General features: G+C 40.9%; 1 protein-coding gene across 9 annotated transcripts in view; it reads right to left on the minus strand.

The window, feature by feature from the left end:
* Window positions 1-18,258, minus strand: part of ARID1B (AT-rich interaction domain 1B) — a 497,144-nt gene that overhangs the window by 130,979 nt on the left and 347,907 nt on the right. For all 9 annotated transcript variants that reach the window (XM_040350968.1, XM_040350965.1, XM_040350967.1 and 6 more), the window contains one exon: window positions 7,070-7,316. In XM_040350968.1, coding sequence (XP_040206902.1) covers window positions 7,070-7,316 — 247 coding nt within the window. The remainder of the gene's footprint in view (window positions 1-7,069; window positions 7,317-18,258) is intronic.

Consider the following 18,258-nt stretch of genomic DNA (forward strand, 5'->3'; position numbering starts at 1 on the left):
ACACAAACTTATCTGTGTGTCATTTTTTATATTACTAAAAAAGACAAGAGGATTGCTCAGAGCTGGATTAACTCTTCGAGGCATGACTGAGCACAGATGACTTGACATCCTCCACTGTACCAGGTAGAAGTCTTCATTCAAAAAATGTTTTTTCAGGTTAACATCCATTTTAAGCTTTACAGATTTAGTTGTGATATTCAAGTTATATATCACAACGACTAAATATGTGCTTGCAGTGCATGTTCAAACCTCAATACCATAAATACAGTAGTAACAGTTTTTTTTTTTTTATTCCAGGTGCATATACTTTGGAAATTCTAGAGAAATTCCAAAATAATGCATTACAATTTAACTAAACCCATTAGATTTTAGTTGACTAAAATATACCCATTTTGATTTAGTTTAAGTCATAGTCTTCTGACTAAAATGCTATTTTAGTCATCTGAAATAATTTAGTTGAGGAAAATACTTTAATCAATAAAATTAAAGTGGTTCTAAAGGCCCAAGGTTTATTTTACCTTCATGCATATGCTCCTCTGAGACAACTCACTAACCTGCTTTTTTTCATCGATCAGTCGCAGTTCTAGATCAGGTGCGTCTCCTATTGAGATGGTCCCCCATCGGATAGTGCCTGGGCTGGACTGCGCAGGCATCTGAGCCAACGGAAATCTCAGAGAATGTTAGAACACCGGCGTGGTCAGGCGGAGAGTAGGAGGAGATGGCGGCTCAAATAAGGAGGCGGGACAGAACTCCGGGAACATCCTTTGCACATGCGCCACCCCTGATCATGGACAGGCCAGGCCCGCTGCAGAAAATGACCCCATTCGCCCAATCACAGGACACCAGCTAAAATAAACATGGCCGCCGGATCACAGGGGACACAGTAACTAGAAATCGGAGAATTGAGGCAAAGTGACACAATGGTGCAGGATTTCGCCCCCCCAAATGTTGCGCCCGGGGCCACAACCCCCCCACCCCCCCATGCTACGCCACTGTCCCTCCCTAGTCCAGGTACAACTTAAATTTAGATGCACTTGACTTGCCATTATTATAATGTGTACATCGGAGCAGATGTGTAAAAGCATCAGGCTTCACTATAAAAAGGTTCACTCCTATGCCATATGATACAGTAGTTCACATATGTGAATTTACCAGCATTCCACAAGGGCATGTCTGACATTTCATATACTCTGTCTTGTCAAAAAAAATTAATTGTCAGGTGCCATTATACAAGGGAGCACTGGAAGCCCTTGCTACCTTTTTTTGCCAGAATGATGCATTAGTAACCTAGTCAAGTTCCAAAAACAGTTATGCTGTTCTCAATGTCTTTGTGCCTCTATTATCAAGTTAAAGCATTCATTAATTTGGAACCCTCAGCAAGGTCAGTGAGAACATTCATTTGAATGCTTTTAATGAAGTTTCCTAGCACAAGCTCCTTGTCAGCTTCCTTTTTTTTTTTGGAAAGTAGAGTATCAACATTAACAATCACTGGTTACACCATTTATGAAACATGCAGATGTGGATTATTAAAGATTAATGCATTTCGGGATTGATGTCGGCATTCCGTTTGTCTCACGCCGAAACTAATTCTGTTCTTCATTAGTCAACGACAAATTACATCATGAGGATGCAGTACAGATATCAAAGGTGCAAACACGGGTGGAGAATAAGTGATGAAACTGGTTACTAAGCTACTTTACACAGATAATCACTTAACATGGAGTCATTTATAAAGTGTCACAAAACCACAAAAAAACACTATCTGCAGGCATTTAAAGAGGATGTGAAAAATTATGTTTAAGCAAGTCCCTTTACATTCTTTTTCTACTGTTTAATTAGTATAGATTGTAAAAATACAACATGTAAACTAACATCCAAGACTTTGCCACCATGTTCTCCACACAGAAGACAAGAATATCATCAGAAAAGCCATTTACAGCCCTGAAATGTACAGTAAACAGTAATGACATCACTAAATCTTACTCTAAATCTCCTAAAACTAGTAGTCATAGACAACAGTGCCTTAACTTCATGCTGCAGATATACAGCTATGATTCTACAGCAAGAGTACCTAGGCACCCTCACATACCAGCAACTGCACTGCTATTTTTTAGGAGCATTTTCACACAAAAAGTTAATTTTCAGGGTACGGTTTGGCACAATTATGATTTCTAAATGTTCCTTATAACAGTAGATCTTCACTTTTTGAGCTCAGACCCGCTTCAACTACCTCTGCCCTGAAAGGTTTTACCCCCTTCATAACCAAGCCATTTTTTGCTATTTAGCACTGCGCTACTTTAACCGGCAATTCATGCAACGCTGTTCCTAAACAAAATTTATACAGTTTCATTCACACAAATAAAGCTTTCTTTTGGTGGTATTTGATCACCAGTGTCTTTCTATTTTTTATTATTTAAACAGAGACTGCAAGATTTTGAAAAACAATATATAAATTATAGTATCTACAAACTATGGTATCTATACTGGAATTTGTATTTATTTTATACTACTAATGGCGGTGAGCAGCAACTTATGAGACTAGTGTGGCGGGAAATCTGACACTAAGTGGAAACTGACATCACCAGTGTTAAAACTATACACTGTCACTGTACGAATGACACTGGCTGGAAAGGAGTTAACATCTGGGGTGATTAATGGGGTTAAATGTGTGCTTAACAAGTGTTAATGTGCGCTGCTTTTTACTAAAGATTTGTTTCTTATCCGTGTTTTGCAGGGATAAGAAATAGAAAGATTTTTCCCTCTCTACAGAATGCCCAAACTCGCAAACTCCCCGCTCTCTCCTGGGTTTCCCATGAGACAAGGGGGGGGGGGGTGGTTTTGTGACTCCCACGGGAGTTTATGCCCGGAAGTGTGTGCAAATACCTTAGACAGGTATCTGCACCCTCTCCCCCCAAAAGGTGCCAAATGTGACACCGGAGGGGGGGGAGGGTTCTGAAAAGCGGAAGTTACATTTTTGAGTGGAACTCCGCTTTAAACCTAGTACACATGGGCCGAATGTCAGCCAGCATCAGCTGGTTCAATAGAAACTGGCTGACATTCAGCCTGTGTGTATGGCAACTGGTCAGACAGAGGTCGGCCGTTCAGATGGCTTCTTTGGAAGGCTCATGACCAAAAAAGGTCTGCCGAGGAGCTCTTGTTCAATGCTCTCAGCCAACATCTGAGAGCGCTGTCCAGAGTGGTCTGGCAAGGAGAGTGGTGTCCCCCTATCAGAACACAATATCTCAGCAAGGGAGATCGGTGTTCTAACACCAGATCGTTAGTAAAGCAGATCGGACCTGAGCTTTTCAGTCAACAAAAAAACTAGTGGTGTGTACATGGCTTAAGACAGGGTGCATATGCACGCTAACAGCCTTAGTTATTGACCCTGTGTGATGTTAACCCTCCTTGAAAGACCTGATATTGGTGGATGTCCTTCAGTCCAGAAACGAGGTGGCACCAACTTGCTGCAGCATCCAGTGCACATTGTGACAATCTCACAGTGTGCAGTGAAATCACAGGTTTCAGTAGGAGAGGGGAGCCTGAGCAACTGTGCAAGACTGAAGGCAAGGCTGTTCAGCTTTAATCCGTTCACTGTTAACCTTGGGCAAGTCCTATGAATGTTCCTCTCATACTGTCAAAGTAAGTGAATTTGCAGCTGCATTATTCAGTAGCAATGCAAAAAGGCCATTCCTAAGTTTATTTAGCTGTTTTTGTTCCAGGAGGATCAAACAATGGCGTTTTGAATAATGAAATTGTCTACAACAAGTATATGTTTTGAAGTGAACTAGTGCCAAAGCGGTATAAAATATGAGATTGTCTATACATGGGGTGGTGTTTTTCGGTTCTCTCTCTCGCTGACAAATTCCACCGAAGCCGGCAGTGTGAGCTGACACAGCACATCATCAAAATGCACAGCTTCTGCCAGACAATGTAGCAAATGCTAATTTCATTTGTCTTGCTTCGCATGCCAAATTGTACCAGTTTACTAACAAAGCAAAAATGTAAATAAGGAAAACGGTTTCAAGGCTCAAATTTATTTATTTTTTTCAGTACTTTTTTTTCTGAGTTTGGGTTGTCTTTCGTCAGCGGTTTCCCTAGCAAGTGGTAAGAGAAATGTAATTTCCATTGAATATTAAACAGGGGAATGAGGTCGCTGGAAGAGAAGAAGGGCAGTCAATAGGATGTTTGAAGAGGTTTTTTTCTGTGCAGTTGGGAATTTAAAACCTCTCAAAAGTTAAACTCAATGCTCTCTACAGCTTTAGAATAGGAAAAAAAATAATCTTGTATAAAAGTTTTACTCAACATTTTGATCTACTTCATATTAATTTAGAAACTTGCCATAAAAGATTTAATAATTTTTTTTTTTAAAGCGCCACTCAACAACAAAGTACACTAATAAAATACAAGGGGGATGTTTTACCTACCAAGGGACTGCCTTTCCAGTTTTCAGATTCACACAGCCCTCCCAGGCAGAGTGGATGACCCGATTGATGTTGCAGTGAAATAACACTTAAGGTAATATTAAGGGAAACTATTAAAAAAATAATAATAATAATAATAATAATAATAGTGTTATACTTACCTGCTCTGTGCGGCAGTTTTGCATAGAGCAGCCCCAATCCTCTTTTTCTCAGGTCCCCTGCTGGCCCCTCCCTCTTGCCGTGTGCTCCCAGAACAAGCAGCTTGTAATGGGGGCGCCCAAGCAGGCTTGCTCCTGAGCTGCTGCTCTGCATATCCATTCCCACACAGAGCTGTGGCTTGGCCCCACCCCCTCTCTTCTCATTGGCTCACTAGCTGTGACTGACAGCAGCAGGAGCTAATTGCAAAACACCTTGAGCCTTTACTCAAAATTGTCCATATCAGCAGGACCAACCCTTGACAGCTTGTTTGATCAACATATATTGAAGGGACATGCCGTATACATTTTTTCTTTTGAAGAGTGGCTGCAGTTGCTGATCGGAGTATTCTGATAGCAACGGGAGCTGCTTTCAGAATACAATGTCCAAGCAGAGGGATGCCTCCATCCACCTGGTTTCTGTGGATGGAGTTACCCTGCTAGTTGAACGAAAAAACTAACAAACGGTGTATAGTCGGCTTACAAGTCTGTCCTTCTCCTAGTCAGTGACATCCAGTGAAAGGGAAAGCAGAAGACTGATGAGCTCACCCCTCTGTCAACTTTCTGTCTGTTCAGATCAGCTTTTTCCTTGTAATGCCACGTACACACGGTCGGAATTTCTGACAAGAACATTTTCATGTGAGCTTTTGGTTGGAAATTCCGACCGTGTGTAGGCACCATCTGACTTTTTCCGTCGGAATTTCCAACAGCAAAAATTCTGACTGTCTGTATGCAATTCTGACGCACAAAAACACACACATGCTTGGAATCAATTTGACGCATTCTCGGAATCATTGAATTCAATTTTCTAATTTTGTTGTGTTGTACGTCACCGTGTTCTTGACGGTCGGAATTTCAGACATTTGTGTGACCGTGTGCATGCAACACAAGTTTGAGCCAAAATTCAGTAGGAAAAAAATCCATGGTTTTCTTGTCAGAATTTCCGATCGAATGAGCAGGGCAAGACAGCTGAATGGCTCATTTCTCTACTTCCCCTCCTCCCAGGTCTGAGCTCTGCTAAAGGCTGATAGCTTGTCAAATTCGGGAACTTGCACTGCTTGAATAAAAAATAAAATAAAAAAATGAATCCATTTAATGATAAATTATTGACTACAGAGCTGCATTACTTTGTATTCTATATGTCAGTCCACCATCAATTTGCGATATGCTTTTCAGCACATTGCACTTTTTTTTTTTTTTTAAGTTTCATATTGTAACACTTTATTCAGCAGGATGAGATGATATGTGGTGTCATCTAGTGCACTGCACATTACACCACAGATAACAATTGTTTTTTTGTGCCCTAGCAGTGATCTGCATATAGTGTGAATGTGCCCTGATTAATTTACAAGAAAGCAGTAGGATGAGCAGGACTCTTCCTCTGAGTTAAAAGATGGAGGCATATATAGGCACTCTGTCAGTAAGAGTTAAAGCGGGGTTCACCCCAAATTTTTTTTTTAACATTACATTCAGCCGAGTTGTTAGAATGACAATTGGCTGTTTTTTTTAATCTCCTTGCCGTACATACCATTTTATATATACACATGTTCACCGCGGCTTCCGGGTATAGAATCTGCGGGACTGGGCGTTCCTAATTGACTGACATGCTTCCGACCGGCGCATACAGCGCGTCACGAGTTGCTGAAAGAAGCCGGACTGCGAGTCGGCTCTATACGGCGCCTGCGCACGGACGTTCGGCTTCTTTCGGCAACTCGTGACGCGCTGTATGCACCGGCCGGAAGCATGTCAATCAATTAGGAACGCCCAGTCCCGCAGATTACATACCCGGAAGCCGCGGTGAACACATTTATATATATATATATATATATATATATATAAAACGGTATGTACGGCAAAGAGATTAAAAAAAACAGCCGATTCTAACAACTCGGCTGAATGTAATGTTAAACATTTTTTTTTGGGTGAACCCCCGCTTTAACCACTGGAGTTCCTAAAAGATAAAAAAAACAGTAGAAGACTCAGCCCAAGCATGTTAACTGAAGAATACATTTTGACCCTTTAGCCCAAAAAGGCTCTTGGTTGATCCTGATGATCAAAGATCAGCAACTGGACAAACTGCGGTACTGAACAGTCAGCAGCTCTTCCATAATAATGGTGTAGTTTTAAATAATATCGCCTGTTAATTGCTGCATATGTGTACTTGACATTCAGTTCCAGAACTTCTAAAAAGCATCAATGCATCAAAAAGAATTTCTTGTACCTGATGGGAAGCATCTTGTTTAGCCCCCAGAAACTGAATAAGGATAAGTGGTCAACAAGAATATTTAGGAACTAGATATGAAATGATGGTGTGGATAGTACATTAGAACCATGCCAGAGTTGAGACCCAGAAAATCCTAGGATGTTCCCCGATCTTCCAATCACAGATCTCCTTTAATATTGCAACCTGCATTAAAACGTTAGCTATGATACAAGCTTTCCTTATGTACTCACCGGGAATACTAGCAGGTGATATTGGACCTGATCTTGACTGGTTGCTCCCAACTGGTGAACCCACAGGTGATGGCGATGGACCACCACCCTGGATGCTTGGTAGATGTGGTGATGCATGAGGAGAAAAGGGTGACTGTGCAGGATTGCTTTGCTCCCCCTGGCTGCTTGTAGAACCCGAGACACTCACAGCAGAACTTAATGTTGCTTCAGTTCCAGTTGGCAAGTCATCAATAGAACCAGATAAGTCCTGTGAGACAAGCAAGAACAGTTAGAGCCAACATCAAGTCATAAAGCAAAGCATGAGTTTAGACAATGTTATAGGTATTCTTTGAGTACATGATTCCATATGTCAACAACTCTTAAAATAAATTGGTGATAAAAAAAGATAAATATGCCATTTTATTTCCACAACCTATTTAATGCTGACACAATACACAGGACTTTACTTAGCACATAGGGACTAAAACGAGTGGTTCTATTTGCCAAAGCAGCTTAAAGTCCCCACTAAACCTATTCATACACTAAGGTCAGTATGAGTAGAAGCTCATTAACCTACCAGCATGCTTTTGGATGGTTGGAGGAAACTAAAGCACCCAAAGGAATCCCATACAAACACAGGGAAAACATAACTCCATTTACACAATCCTGTTTGTAATGCAAACCAACCAAACATCCAAAGCTACAAGATTACTAACACCTTAACCAAAGTGCTGCCTAAAAGGACAAAACATATTTATACATTCTAATTTTACAGTCATCTTAAAGCATTGAAATCAAAGCAGTTCTTAGGAAAGTTGATAAGCACAGGTCAAAGACATCCCATGATGACCTTGGAATCTTCTCATGGCATTAGAGGTTTAGAACTTTCTGGTCATGTTTTGTACAAGGGGTCTTCAAAAAGTTTCCTCACATTTCTATATATAACTTATGCCTCATACACACGACCTGTTTTTCCGTTGGGAAAACTGCCATGACAGCTTTTGGCTGGGAAAACTGGCCGTGTGTATGCTCCATGGCAGTTTTCCCAACAGGAAAACTGCAGAGAATCCTGGCAGGAAAAATGAGAACATGTTCTTTTTTTTCTCAGCCGAAATTCCCGGCGGTCTTTTACCCAGCAGTTTCCCTATGGCAAACACTGCGGTGGAGCATACACACAGTCGGAATTTCCAGCCAAAGTTCTCACCGCAGTTTTCCAGACAGGAAAACCTCTGGTGTGTACACGGGGAAAGTAACAGGGCAGGTTTTCCCCCCAGGAATTCCCGGCAGACTTTTTACCGCTGGGAATCTCGGTCGTGTGTATAGGGCTTTAGTTTTAAAAAAACTGCGGAAACTTTTTGTAGAACCCTCATTTAAAATGTCTATCTACATATGTTTCCAGCACCCAACTGCTGGAAGAAAAGACAACATGAGGTACAGCGAGGTATACCTATTTTTGAGCCTCCAACATGCAACAAAGACCATGTACAAAAAAAATAAAAAACATCACGTATTAGGTAGATATGCAGCCACACATTTTGATAAGTTGTATTTGACTATTTATTGATTGTGAAGTTCCAAAACAAGTACGATGCCTAATTAGGTTTTCTCTGAAGTGCCATTCATTTTGGTGGAGAACTTCTCATTGCTCCAGATGAGGAAAATATGTCTCAGAAGGGAGTATTGTAGCCCTAAAGATTCCTTTTAAGTCTTAAGTTGAGTGTTAGCTAGGGGGTTAGGAGGTCAAAGTAAATGTTTGGTTAAAGTTAGGTTAAATGTCATGGGAGAGGTAAAATTTAAGTTTGCATTTAAGGGGTTAGGTACAGGGCCGATCCGCCCTATAGGCTTACTATGCAAGGTGCTTAGGGCCCCGCAAAGCTGCGAAGGGCCCCCCAAATTACTAGAGGCCCCGCCTGGTGAGAAGCCATGTTCGCCCCCCTCACCCCGCTTCTCAACTCGCTGGCTGCATGGGAGAAGAGGTAAGAAGTCAGCACCCCCCGCTTCTCAATTTAATGTAAGATGTCATTTCCGACAGCAGAACACACCCTCCCCCCGCTTCTCAACTTTCTTTAATGTGACATGTCACTGTCATCAGCGCCCCCCACTTCTCATTTTTAATGTGCCATGTCATTTTGCTTAGGGCCCCAGGGAGGTCAGGATCGGCACTGGTTAGGTATAATCTTAAAGCTTTGGTTAGGAAGCATTAAGTGGTAATGGGTGCTTTACCATTAGAAATAAGATATGGTGAGGGACACTTGGGATTTTTTTTTTTTACCTCTTTCTGATGCAGGAAGACCCTTGTCAAGAGCTACCGTTGGGCACCATGTTACTGATATAAAATAATTACAACAGAAGGTTATTATTGTAAGAAATGTATACAAGATTAAAAACTGGGTGGTGACACCAAGCATCTTTATGTCCTTGTTTAATACAGTCATAGCACCACGCAACACTACAATTTAGTTGCCACCCGGATGTCAGGGCAAAGAAGTTAAAGAACAGCTGAAATAAAAGATAGTTTTTTACAATGCACAGTGAAGAGGGGCTGCTAGAGTAGTGTGAATATTAGAGAAAAAAAAATGTTACAGTACGCTGTATTCTGATGGCTTTACAAATCCTCTTTCTGCTAATCCCCTGGGGACATGTGCTGGAGTGAGTGACAGGTCTCATGCACTTTCTTAAGTTCATGCCTTCCAGGGATTTGTTCTCACAAACCTGATGTAACTCATTCATAAAAGCAAAGGAGGTCACGTGAAGCCACAGTGTGTAAGGCTTAAAATATATTATGGGGAGGAAAGAGGAGGAGGGGGAGGGGGGAGGAGGGCAGGCGGCAGGCAGGCTCCAGTTCCACAGCATGGCTTGACCTAAGGTAACCTTTGAAATGTGATTATTCACACAGTGAGAGGGGGATTTCCTTGAAGAAGATTTACCATGTTGAACACACTCTCCCTCAAATAACCTGACAATGCAGGATGAATAAAAGATGACTTGCCAAAAACCAGACAGGGAAGGATGTGATTACTCCTAAGTAATAACCGAACACAAATCAGGAGTACATGGAGCACAGCTATGGGGCTCTAATGATGCTTATAGTATCATATGAGCAAAAATCCATGTGAGGTTATTTGACAGTTTTGACAAGCAGATGTGTGCAATTGCCAATGTTTTTTTACTCTGCTTTTGAAGCATTTACCAGTTTTTTTTATTTTATTGGCACACTTGGACATGACATTTCCTTTACTGATGCAAACAAAATTGCCCAGAACAACAGGAGAAAGTATCAATTTGATAAACTATTCCATGCAACAATACAGTTTTACAGTGCCTGTAATGCTCACTTAGTTCCTGTTATCTTATAATTATACCATGCAAAGAAATAGACTTTCCACTCCAGTATCCTACCAACATATAATTTTGATGCTTCTGTTGATCAGATTTGTCAGTGTTAAAAAGCTTATCATTGGAACCTCTATGTATCTACAGTCAGGGATAACGTTCAAATAACTAATTATGCAATTTAAAGGTAGAAATATTTAATTTTTTATAGAACTGTCTGGTCTTCAGAGAATCATCCATGAAACCATTGAACTGGCCTTCATAACTCTTCAACAACCGGACAGTCTACGCTGATATATTCAAGCAAGCAAAAAGAAAGGTCAACAGTAGTTTTTCACATAGTTTGCCATTTCTGCTGTGGTAAAGGTAGAAAGTGACTTTATATTTGCTAACAATACTGGGGATATAGTACAGAAAATTGGATCTATCCTTTAAAATACTGCTCTCAAAGTTATGTCATGTCCATCCTGGATTGCAATTGGGTTGCACTCAATTGCGCACTTTGGTAACCAAGAGACTGATGAGAACTCAGCAACTAAGTCTTATGCCGCGTACACACGACCATTTTTAATGGTCTAGAAAAAACAACGTTTTTTTCAACCTGATTATTGTTAAGCCGGCCTTGTCTACACACGATCGTGAAAAAATGTTCTAGCAAAGCGCGGTGACGTACAACACGTACGACAGCACTATAAAGGGGAAGTACCATTCGGATGGCGCCACCCTTGGGGCTGCTTATGCTGATTTTGTGTTAGTAAAACTTTGGTGAGAGACGATTTTCGCTTTTCAGTCTTTTCAGTCTGTTACAGCGCGACGAATGTGCCATCTCCATTACGAACGCTACTTTTACCAGAACGAGCGCTCCCGTCTCATAACTTGCTTCTGAGCATGCGCGTTATTTTCACGTCGTTCAAGCCCACACAAGACCATTTTTTACGACGTTAAAAACGACAACATTAAAAACGACTTCAAAATTTAGAGCATGTTCTAAATTTTTAATGCCCATTTTTAACGTCGCGAAAAATGCTCAGGGGCCCACACACGAACGTTTTCAATGACATAAAAAAAAAAAAAATTCACATCGTGAAAAACGGTCGTGCGTACGCGGCATTAAACTCACATTCACAAGCAATAAAGCTCTTCATTTTCACTTTATCTTGCATTTTTAAGCAATCTAGAGCATGCATTACAGTTCTATGATAAATAAACACAGACATGACCACAACTAGAGTGGACAGTGAGGGATGCAAGGATCAGGGAAGAACTGTGAACCTTTTATTGGGGGGGAATCAACAATATTTTATGGTAAGGACAGATTTCTGTAAACTAAAAAAACAGAACCATCATGTTTTATTGACTGGTGTATATGGTGAATGCCTGTTGTTCCAAAAGTTCAAATTTACTGAAAAACATGCCTTTTTTGATTTCAGCATCCTTTGTGGTTATCATGCCTCGTACACGACAGGAAAACTGCCATGTTTTCTTTTTGTCAGGAATATCGGCCGTATGTATGCTCCATAACAGTTTTCCTGACGAGAAAACTGCCCGCAAAAAAATTAGAACCAGCTCTCTTTTTTCCCAGTCGTGATTCCCAGCTCTCTTTTTCCCGTCGCAAGATCGCACATTCGTCAGGCTGTAAATTATTGCATAGTTTAATGCAGCGCATGAAAAGCGCGAATCGTCTCTCACCAAACTTTTACCACCACGAAGATCAGCAAAAGCAGCCCAAAGGGTAGCGCCATTTGAATGGAACTTCCCCTTTATAGTCCCGTTGTACATTAACCCGCTTTGGTCGGGCGGGATTTGGCATGAACGTCTGTATGCAAGGCAGGCTGGAGAGGAATCACGTCGGGAAAAACTTTTTTCCTGACAGGAAAACTGGTCGTGTGTACGAGGCATTAGAATTCAGGCACGTGACATCTCAGAGGAGATAATGAAGGTGGTGCTAGAAGACTTTCTCTGCCAAGCACCATCTGAACGAGGTAGCTATATAATGCCCAGTATGTTCCACCAACTGCAGACTGATGTCTGATTGGTAAAATATCTCTACTCAGGGCCACTAACCCAATATATCTTATTAGTACATCCCTGCAAAGGATTATAACCAATGTGTGCTGTAGTGCTGAGCTATGCTTTACTTTAATAAGACCTTTATTTATCTGAGGGCTGAACAAAGGCATGAAGACATGCCTCTGAGAAAGTAGAGCAATGATGCCAACCTAATGCCCCACATGCCATTTTAGAAATCTTTCAACCACTTCATGAACTCCTATTTATACACTTCTATGTATATTCCAAATAAAAAAACTCTCAAGCCCAAAATGACCCTGCCTGTAAGAGCACTTTCAGTATAATCAATATCATTGTGAGTCTTGGCATTTAGTCACATGACATTCCAGAGCCGCTAAAGAAAGTTGGTGCGGGATGACTTTTCTCTGCCAGACACAGTAATTGTTGGTCTGAATGAGGCAGCTATATAATGGCAAGGATGTGTCACTAACTGCAGATCTATGTCTGAATAGTGAAGTATCTCTATTCAGGCCCACCAGCTCAACATATTAAGTAATGCCTTCCTGTCCAGCAGCCCAGTTTTCACTTGGCAAGGATGCCTACCAATGTCTGCTTTAATGCTAAGTCATGCTATGTCTAAATGAGGTCTTTATTGGAGGGCTGAACAAAGGCATAAACGTATGCTTCTGAAGGAGAGCAATGAATGATGCCCAACTAATGCCATACAAGTTACTTTAGAAATCCTTCAACTGCTTTATAAATACCTATTTATACACTTGTGCTCCAAGATCCCGTTGTATTATGCTCTTAGAATGTGCCACCTATTGTTTTCGTTCCAGAGTGACACAAAAAATTCTAAAATTGTAATACAAAAAGATCTTGGAGGAATATTGGCCCTTGAGGAGTCTGGTTGACCTGGCTAAAGTATTAATCTAAAGGACCTTTTAAGAAGGGAAACTTGAGTCCTGTGGAATGGAGAATGTCACCTGGAATCATTGGCATCTGTGTATGAATACTTTTGGCTTTGATTCATATTAAGAATGAAACTTTAATCATCGGTAAACCTACCCTGTAGATTATTCCTTTCCCTAGCCATTTTTGGACTATTTTTTCACAACTGCAACATAAAAGGTATATATTCAACATGCTAGTAGGTTAATTGGCCTCTCTCTAAACGCACCTTAATATGTGTGTGCATGTATGCATGCAAGATAGGGTCCTTAGGTTGTAAGCTTCTTGAGGGCAGGGACAGATGTAAATGCACAAGGATGTAAAATGCTAAATAAATTGTTGGCGCTATATAAATATCTATAAATATTAAAATAAAGTGTGTGTTGGCAACTCGTTCTTTCAAAATTGTAAAAATATAAATTCATAGAAAAATAGCAAGGTATTTTATGTCACTTGCTCTATGATGGAATTCATAACTGTAGGTGAATGTAAAAACACATCTAGATGTAATGGCTACTAAACAGAGAAAAAAATGATACTCTGCTAGCGTAATAAAATATTAGAGGTCACCTTGGGGTTCTATGACCTGTATAAAACTACTCTGCCTGCCGCTGTGTGTTTCATATGTACATGTAATTCCCTTGTGACCCTTAACATTAGAACATCTATTTTACACAAGCTTCGAGAGGGTAAATGATGCCCAATAATGTATTTACACCTTACTAGTTCACCCTGCTCTACAGAGAAATACCATTTTGGATCTACTTCACAATATTTACGTATGTAAATTGTATAGACATTATCATGCCGGCTTATATCCATGCACACCCTGGTTCACAGCCATTTAGATTCTTAATGACAGCCGTTCTGTGCCATTCCAAGCATCGAGCTTAGTTAACTAAGGCACTCAGTAACTAATACCACTCTGGAGGACAATTTAGTCAGCAGGGCATCAGTTCATTCTTCTTTTACAAGTACAATCAGATATATGATGTCTGCTCATTGAATGAGACAGACCTAACTAGACTGTATGCAGACCAAACAACCCTGTATCAAAAAAGCAAAAATAAATTTTGTACAGAAAACATTAGGACAAAATAAAGTATATTGAGACAAAATCAAAACAGCAATATAAAAGAAAAATACATTTGTAATAACTGCCTTACTAGTAACTGTTAACCCAACGTTGTAAGTCAGGCATAAAGGAGGAGAGAGGTACACAGTTCATATTGATCAAAGCAACAATTCAGAAATTCCTTTCACCATCATATTAAACGGTCAATTTACTCAAAACAGTATTTTTAGTTTTTTGGTAAAATTAACCACCTGACAGTTTCTTGTATCTCTTGGGGATTCTATAGTTGAGATTCTTTCCTAGATCTAAGTTCTGCAAACCTGCCTGGAGAGTTGCATAGCTCCCTCATTTGGAGAAACTGACTCTTTGGAACCAAATTTCTCTATCCCTCTAAAACCTGCAGTCTCTCTATTTCAGCCTTTCTCCACTAGGGTTCCATGTAACCATAGGGTTCCTCCAGAGATTGCTAGGGGTTCTTTGAACATTAAGCAACAAAGACTGATTTTTCGAATGGCTGGTACTTGCATAGCTCCGGTACTGACAACATTCGGCAGGAGGCACTACACTGACACACTACACTGTAGGAGTGCAAATATATAGGGCTGTGCAAATTAACTTTTAATTAATCGATTAATATTTCATTTTTTTGATCGATCAAAATTTTTTTGATCGATTAAAACTCTTTTGATTGGTACTCACCTCTCCGCCGGCTTCTGGGCCTTCAGGGAGTTCCATCGGAGATCCAGTAACGTCACGGACACTGGCGGGGCTTGCCGTGTCCATCTGAAGGGCTCCTTTGCTGTGCCTTCATATCTGCATGCCGGCAGGACCTCACTATCTGCCACACGCAAGGGCTGTTACACTTCCCTCTATCACTTCCCTCTATCAACCTGGGATTCTACAACCATCCACTGGGAGTTGTGATAGTTCCCTTCATGGGACATCTACATGCCGACGGACTGATGTTAACCTCTCCTCATCTGGATTCAGCAGTGGTATCATTGTACACATTTTTATACCAGTATCATACTTAGCTACATGTTTTTATGACTGCTTTTGGTATTACTCGTACCATTTTTACAGTTTATGTAGCTACATCGATTTTATCTCCAGTGCAATATTTATTTGGTTACCTACTTGAAGACTATAAAAGTTTTAATGCTATTCCCATCGAGCGCTGCCTTTGTGTGTTTTTTGTATCCCGCTATCCATTTTTCCAGTGGTTGGTAGCTGCACTGGGAATCAGCCTGCAAGGAGATCAGCTAAAAGTAGTTGGATCTGTATGTGCGTTATAATTAATCGAAATTAGTCAATTAATCGATTAAAAAAAAAACGATTAATCGAACAGAAAATTTTTGATCAGTAACAGCCCTAAAAATATATAATAAATGAATAAGTCGGAATGACGAAACATGTCGGGGCGTGGCTGTACGGCAACCATCTGTGACGCATGACGTTCTGTTTCCCCCGTTGTGACGTTTTCGGATAATTGCGAGTGATGGAGTGAAGGGTGAGACATAGAATTTTATCGCAGGTTCGCCATGACCAAAATATACTACTACAGCTCAATAAGGGAAGTTTACCTTTGATGCATTTTATGCGTTATGAGATGCAAGTTCAATGGTTGAAGATTTTGTACATCGATTTTAAATAAAAAAATTACGTTACTACACTATTGGAGGCACTCTTTTTCACTACACTACACCTCTTTATCCAACATCTAAATACTGCATTTGTTAGTTTGAAAATCGGGTATAAATGAAAAGTGGTGCTGAAGAAGGACTTTTTGCATAATCATTCTTAGTGGTCTGTGTAACTACTGTGGGTGTGGCAGAGTTGTGCTTTTTGTCAACATACTTTGTATTTTTTTCTAAAAGTTCAGTTTAAAAAAAATAAAAATAAATGGAAGGCAGGCCATTGGAAAGTGGTCACGCACTTTTTTTAAGCCTGGTACACCGAGTTTTTAATTTTTTTTTTAGCCCAGCTGACTGAAACCGAGGAGCTCGCTGTACTAACTATGCAATGCATCTTCCTGATAATGATTTGTGTTCTGAAAGAGGGACCCCCCCCCTCCACATCAGAATACACTGGTCAGCGATCGCAGCCATTGGCTGCAAGTACTAATCAGAGATGCTGATCAGCTGCTGGTCTTCCAGCATGCCTGTTAGGCCAGCTTCTGTCAGACAGTCTGATGTAGACATGGACCAAATGTCAGCCAGATTCTGTAGAACCGTTCAATATTGGCTGATATTGGGCCCATTTGTACCAGGCTTAGCACACTTCTAAAACGTCAGTAGCATAAGTCTATAGGGACTTATTCACATGAGCACAGAGGCAGTGTCATCTTAATAGCATCATGGGCCCCTGGGCAAAGTAATTCACTGGGGCCCGAGTCTGCATCAGTACCCTCTTACATCATGTTTCCATATCACTGTGCCCATATACATCAGGTGTCCCCATACATCAGGTTCCCCCATCACAGTGTCCCTATACATCAGGTTCCGCCATCACAGTGTCCCCATACATCAGAGTTGTGCCCCCCTTGTACAAACAGATCACAAATGCTGTTCCCACCTACAATGAAGGCAGCTCCTTCTTCCTCTCTCCCGCCCTGAGACTGAGGTGAGTTCTCAGTCTTAGTGCCTGCTCTCTTCCACCCCCTACAGGAGGAAGGAGAAGGCTGAATCCTCTCTCAAGCAGAAGCCAGCCATGTGCTCCTTCTGACAGGAGTGACATTGCAGCTACTCCTGTCAAAGAATAGTACACAGCACCCACCCCCACCTTTTCCATGCCCTGATCATGGGCCCCCCATGCCCCTGGGCAGTGCCCAAGTGTGCCCATTCATTAAGACAGCCCTGCACAGAGGACCTTACACCAACTAAATTCAGCGTATTCCTGTGAACAGGCACAAAAGAGCAGTTCTGGATGCAAACTGTCTTTCACCTAACTTCATACATAGCTATCCCTCTAGGATGTGCGTAAACCCTCTGCGCCCATGTAGATGAATATTTATAGCATTTTACATTTTATTGCAGATTCATTGTTACCATATGCACTACATATAAGACTAACTTTTAAACATTATTGAGCTGTGGGATGCAGCTTTAAAATACAACTGCTCATCTCATTTAAGAGAAACCACCAGTCCTGTAGACATGCTGTATCGGCAGAGCCTTCCTAGTAGGGTTAAAAGGTCACCAACAACCAGTGTCCCCAGGACAAAGAATATTGCTGAGAGTGCTACAAAATGCAGCGATTATATGTCTTGCAGTGTACCAGATTCATAATCCTCCTGCCACAAGAGATTACAAATATCATAGAAAGCTAACCCGTCCTACCCTTAAGGCTGGGCCCTGCTACGAAAGGGCACAGATATGCAATTTGAACTGTTATATTTTACATTACTAAATGAGGTACTATAGAAACTGTTGTTACTTTGACTATAGAAGAAAGCATTACATATAAAAAGCTGATTTGCTGGAAGACATAAAAGACACAAATTAATGTCATTGTGTAGTTGTTAATAAATCATTAAATCAAGACTAATTTAATGAGCCTCTTTTCATCTCCAGTAACATTTATAATGGAAGGAAGAAAGACAGGACTAGGAGCCAATAAGGTGTTCTGCATGCAAATGTGCCGACAAGAAACATTCATATTGGTAGTAGAGAGATTACCCCATCTGTCTGCTGCTCCTCCTTCACTGTCCAGTCAGCAAGCTGGGGGTGGAGACATGACAACAGTGTATTCCTAACTGCAACAGAGAAAATGGTGTGATCCACCTGGCTCCACTGTGTAAAGGAGACATCGGCTGGTGTGGAAAAAACAAACAAAAAAAACA

Source organism: Rana temporaria, chromosome 4 (genome assembly GCF_905171775.1).
Source record: "Rana temporaria chromosome 4, aRanTem1.1, whole genome shotgun sequence".
Classification (NCBI taxonomy): Eukaryota; Metazoa; Chordata; class Amphibia; order Anura; family Ranidae; genus Rana; species Rana temporaria.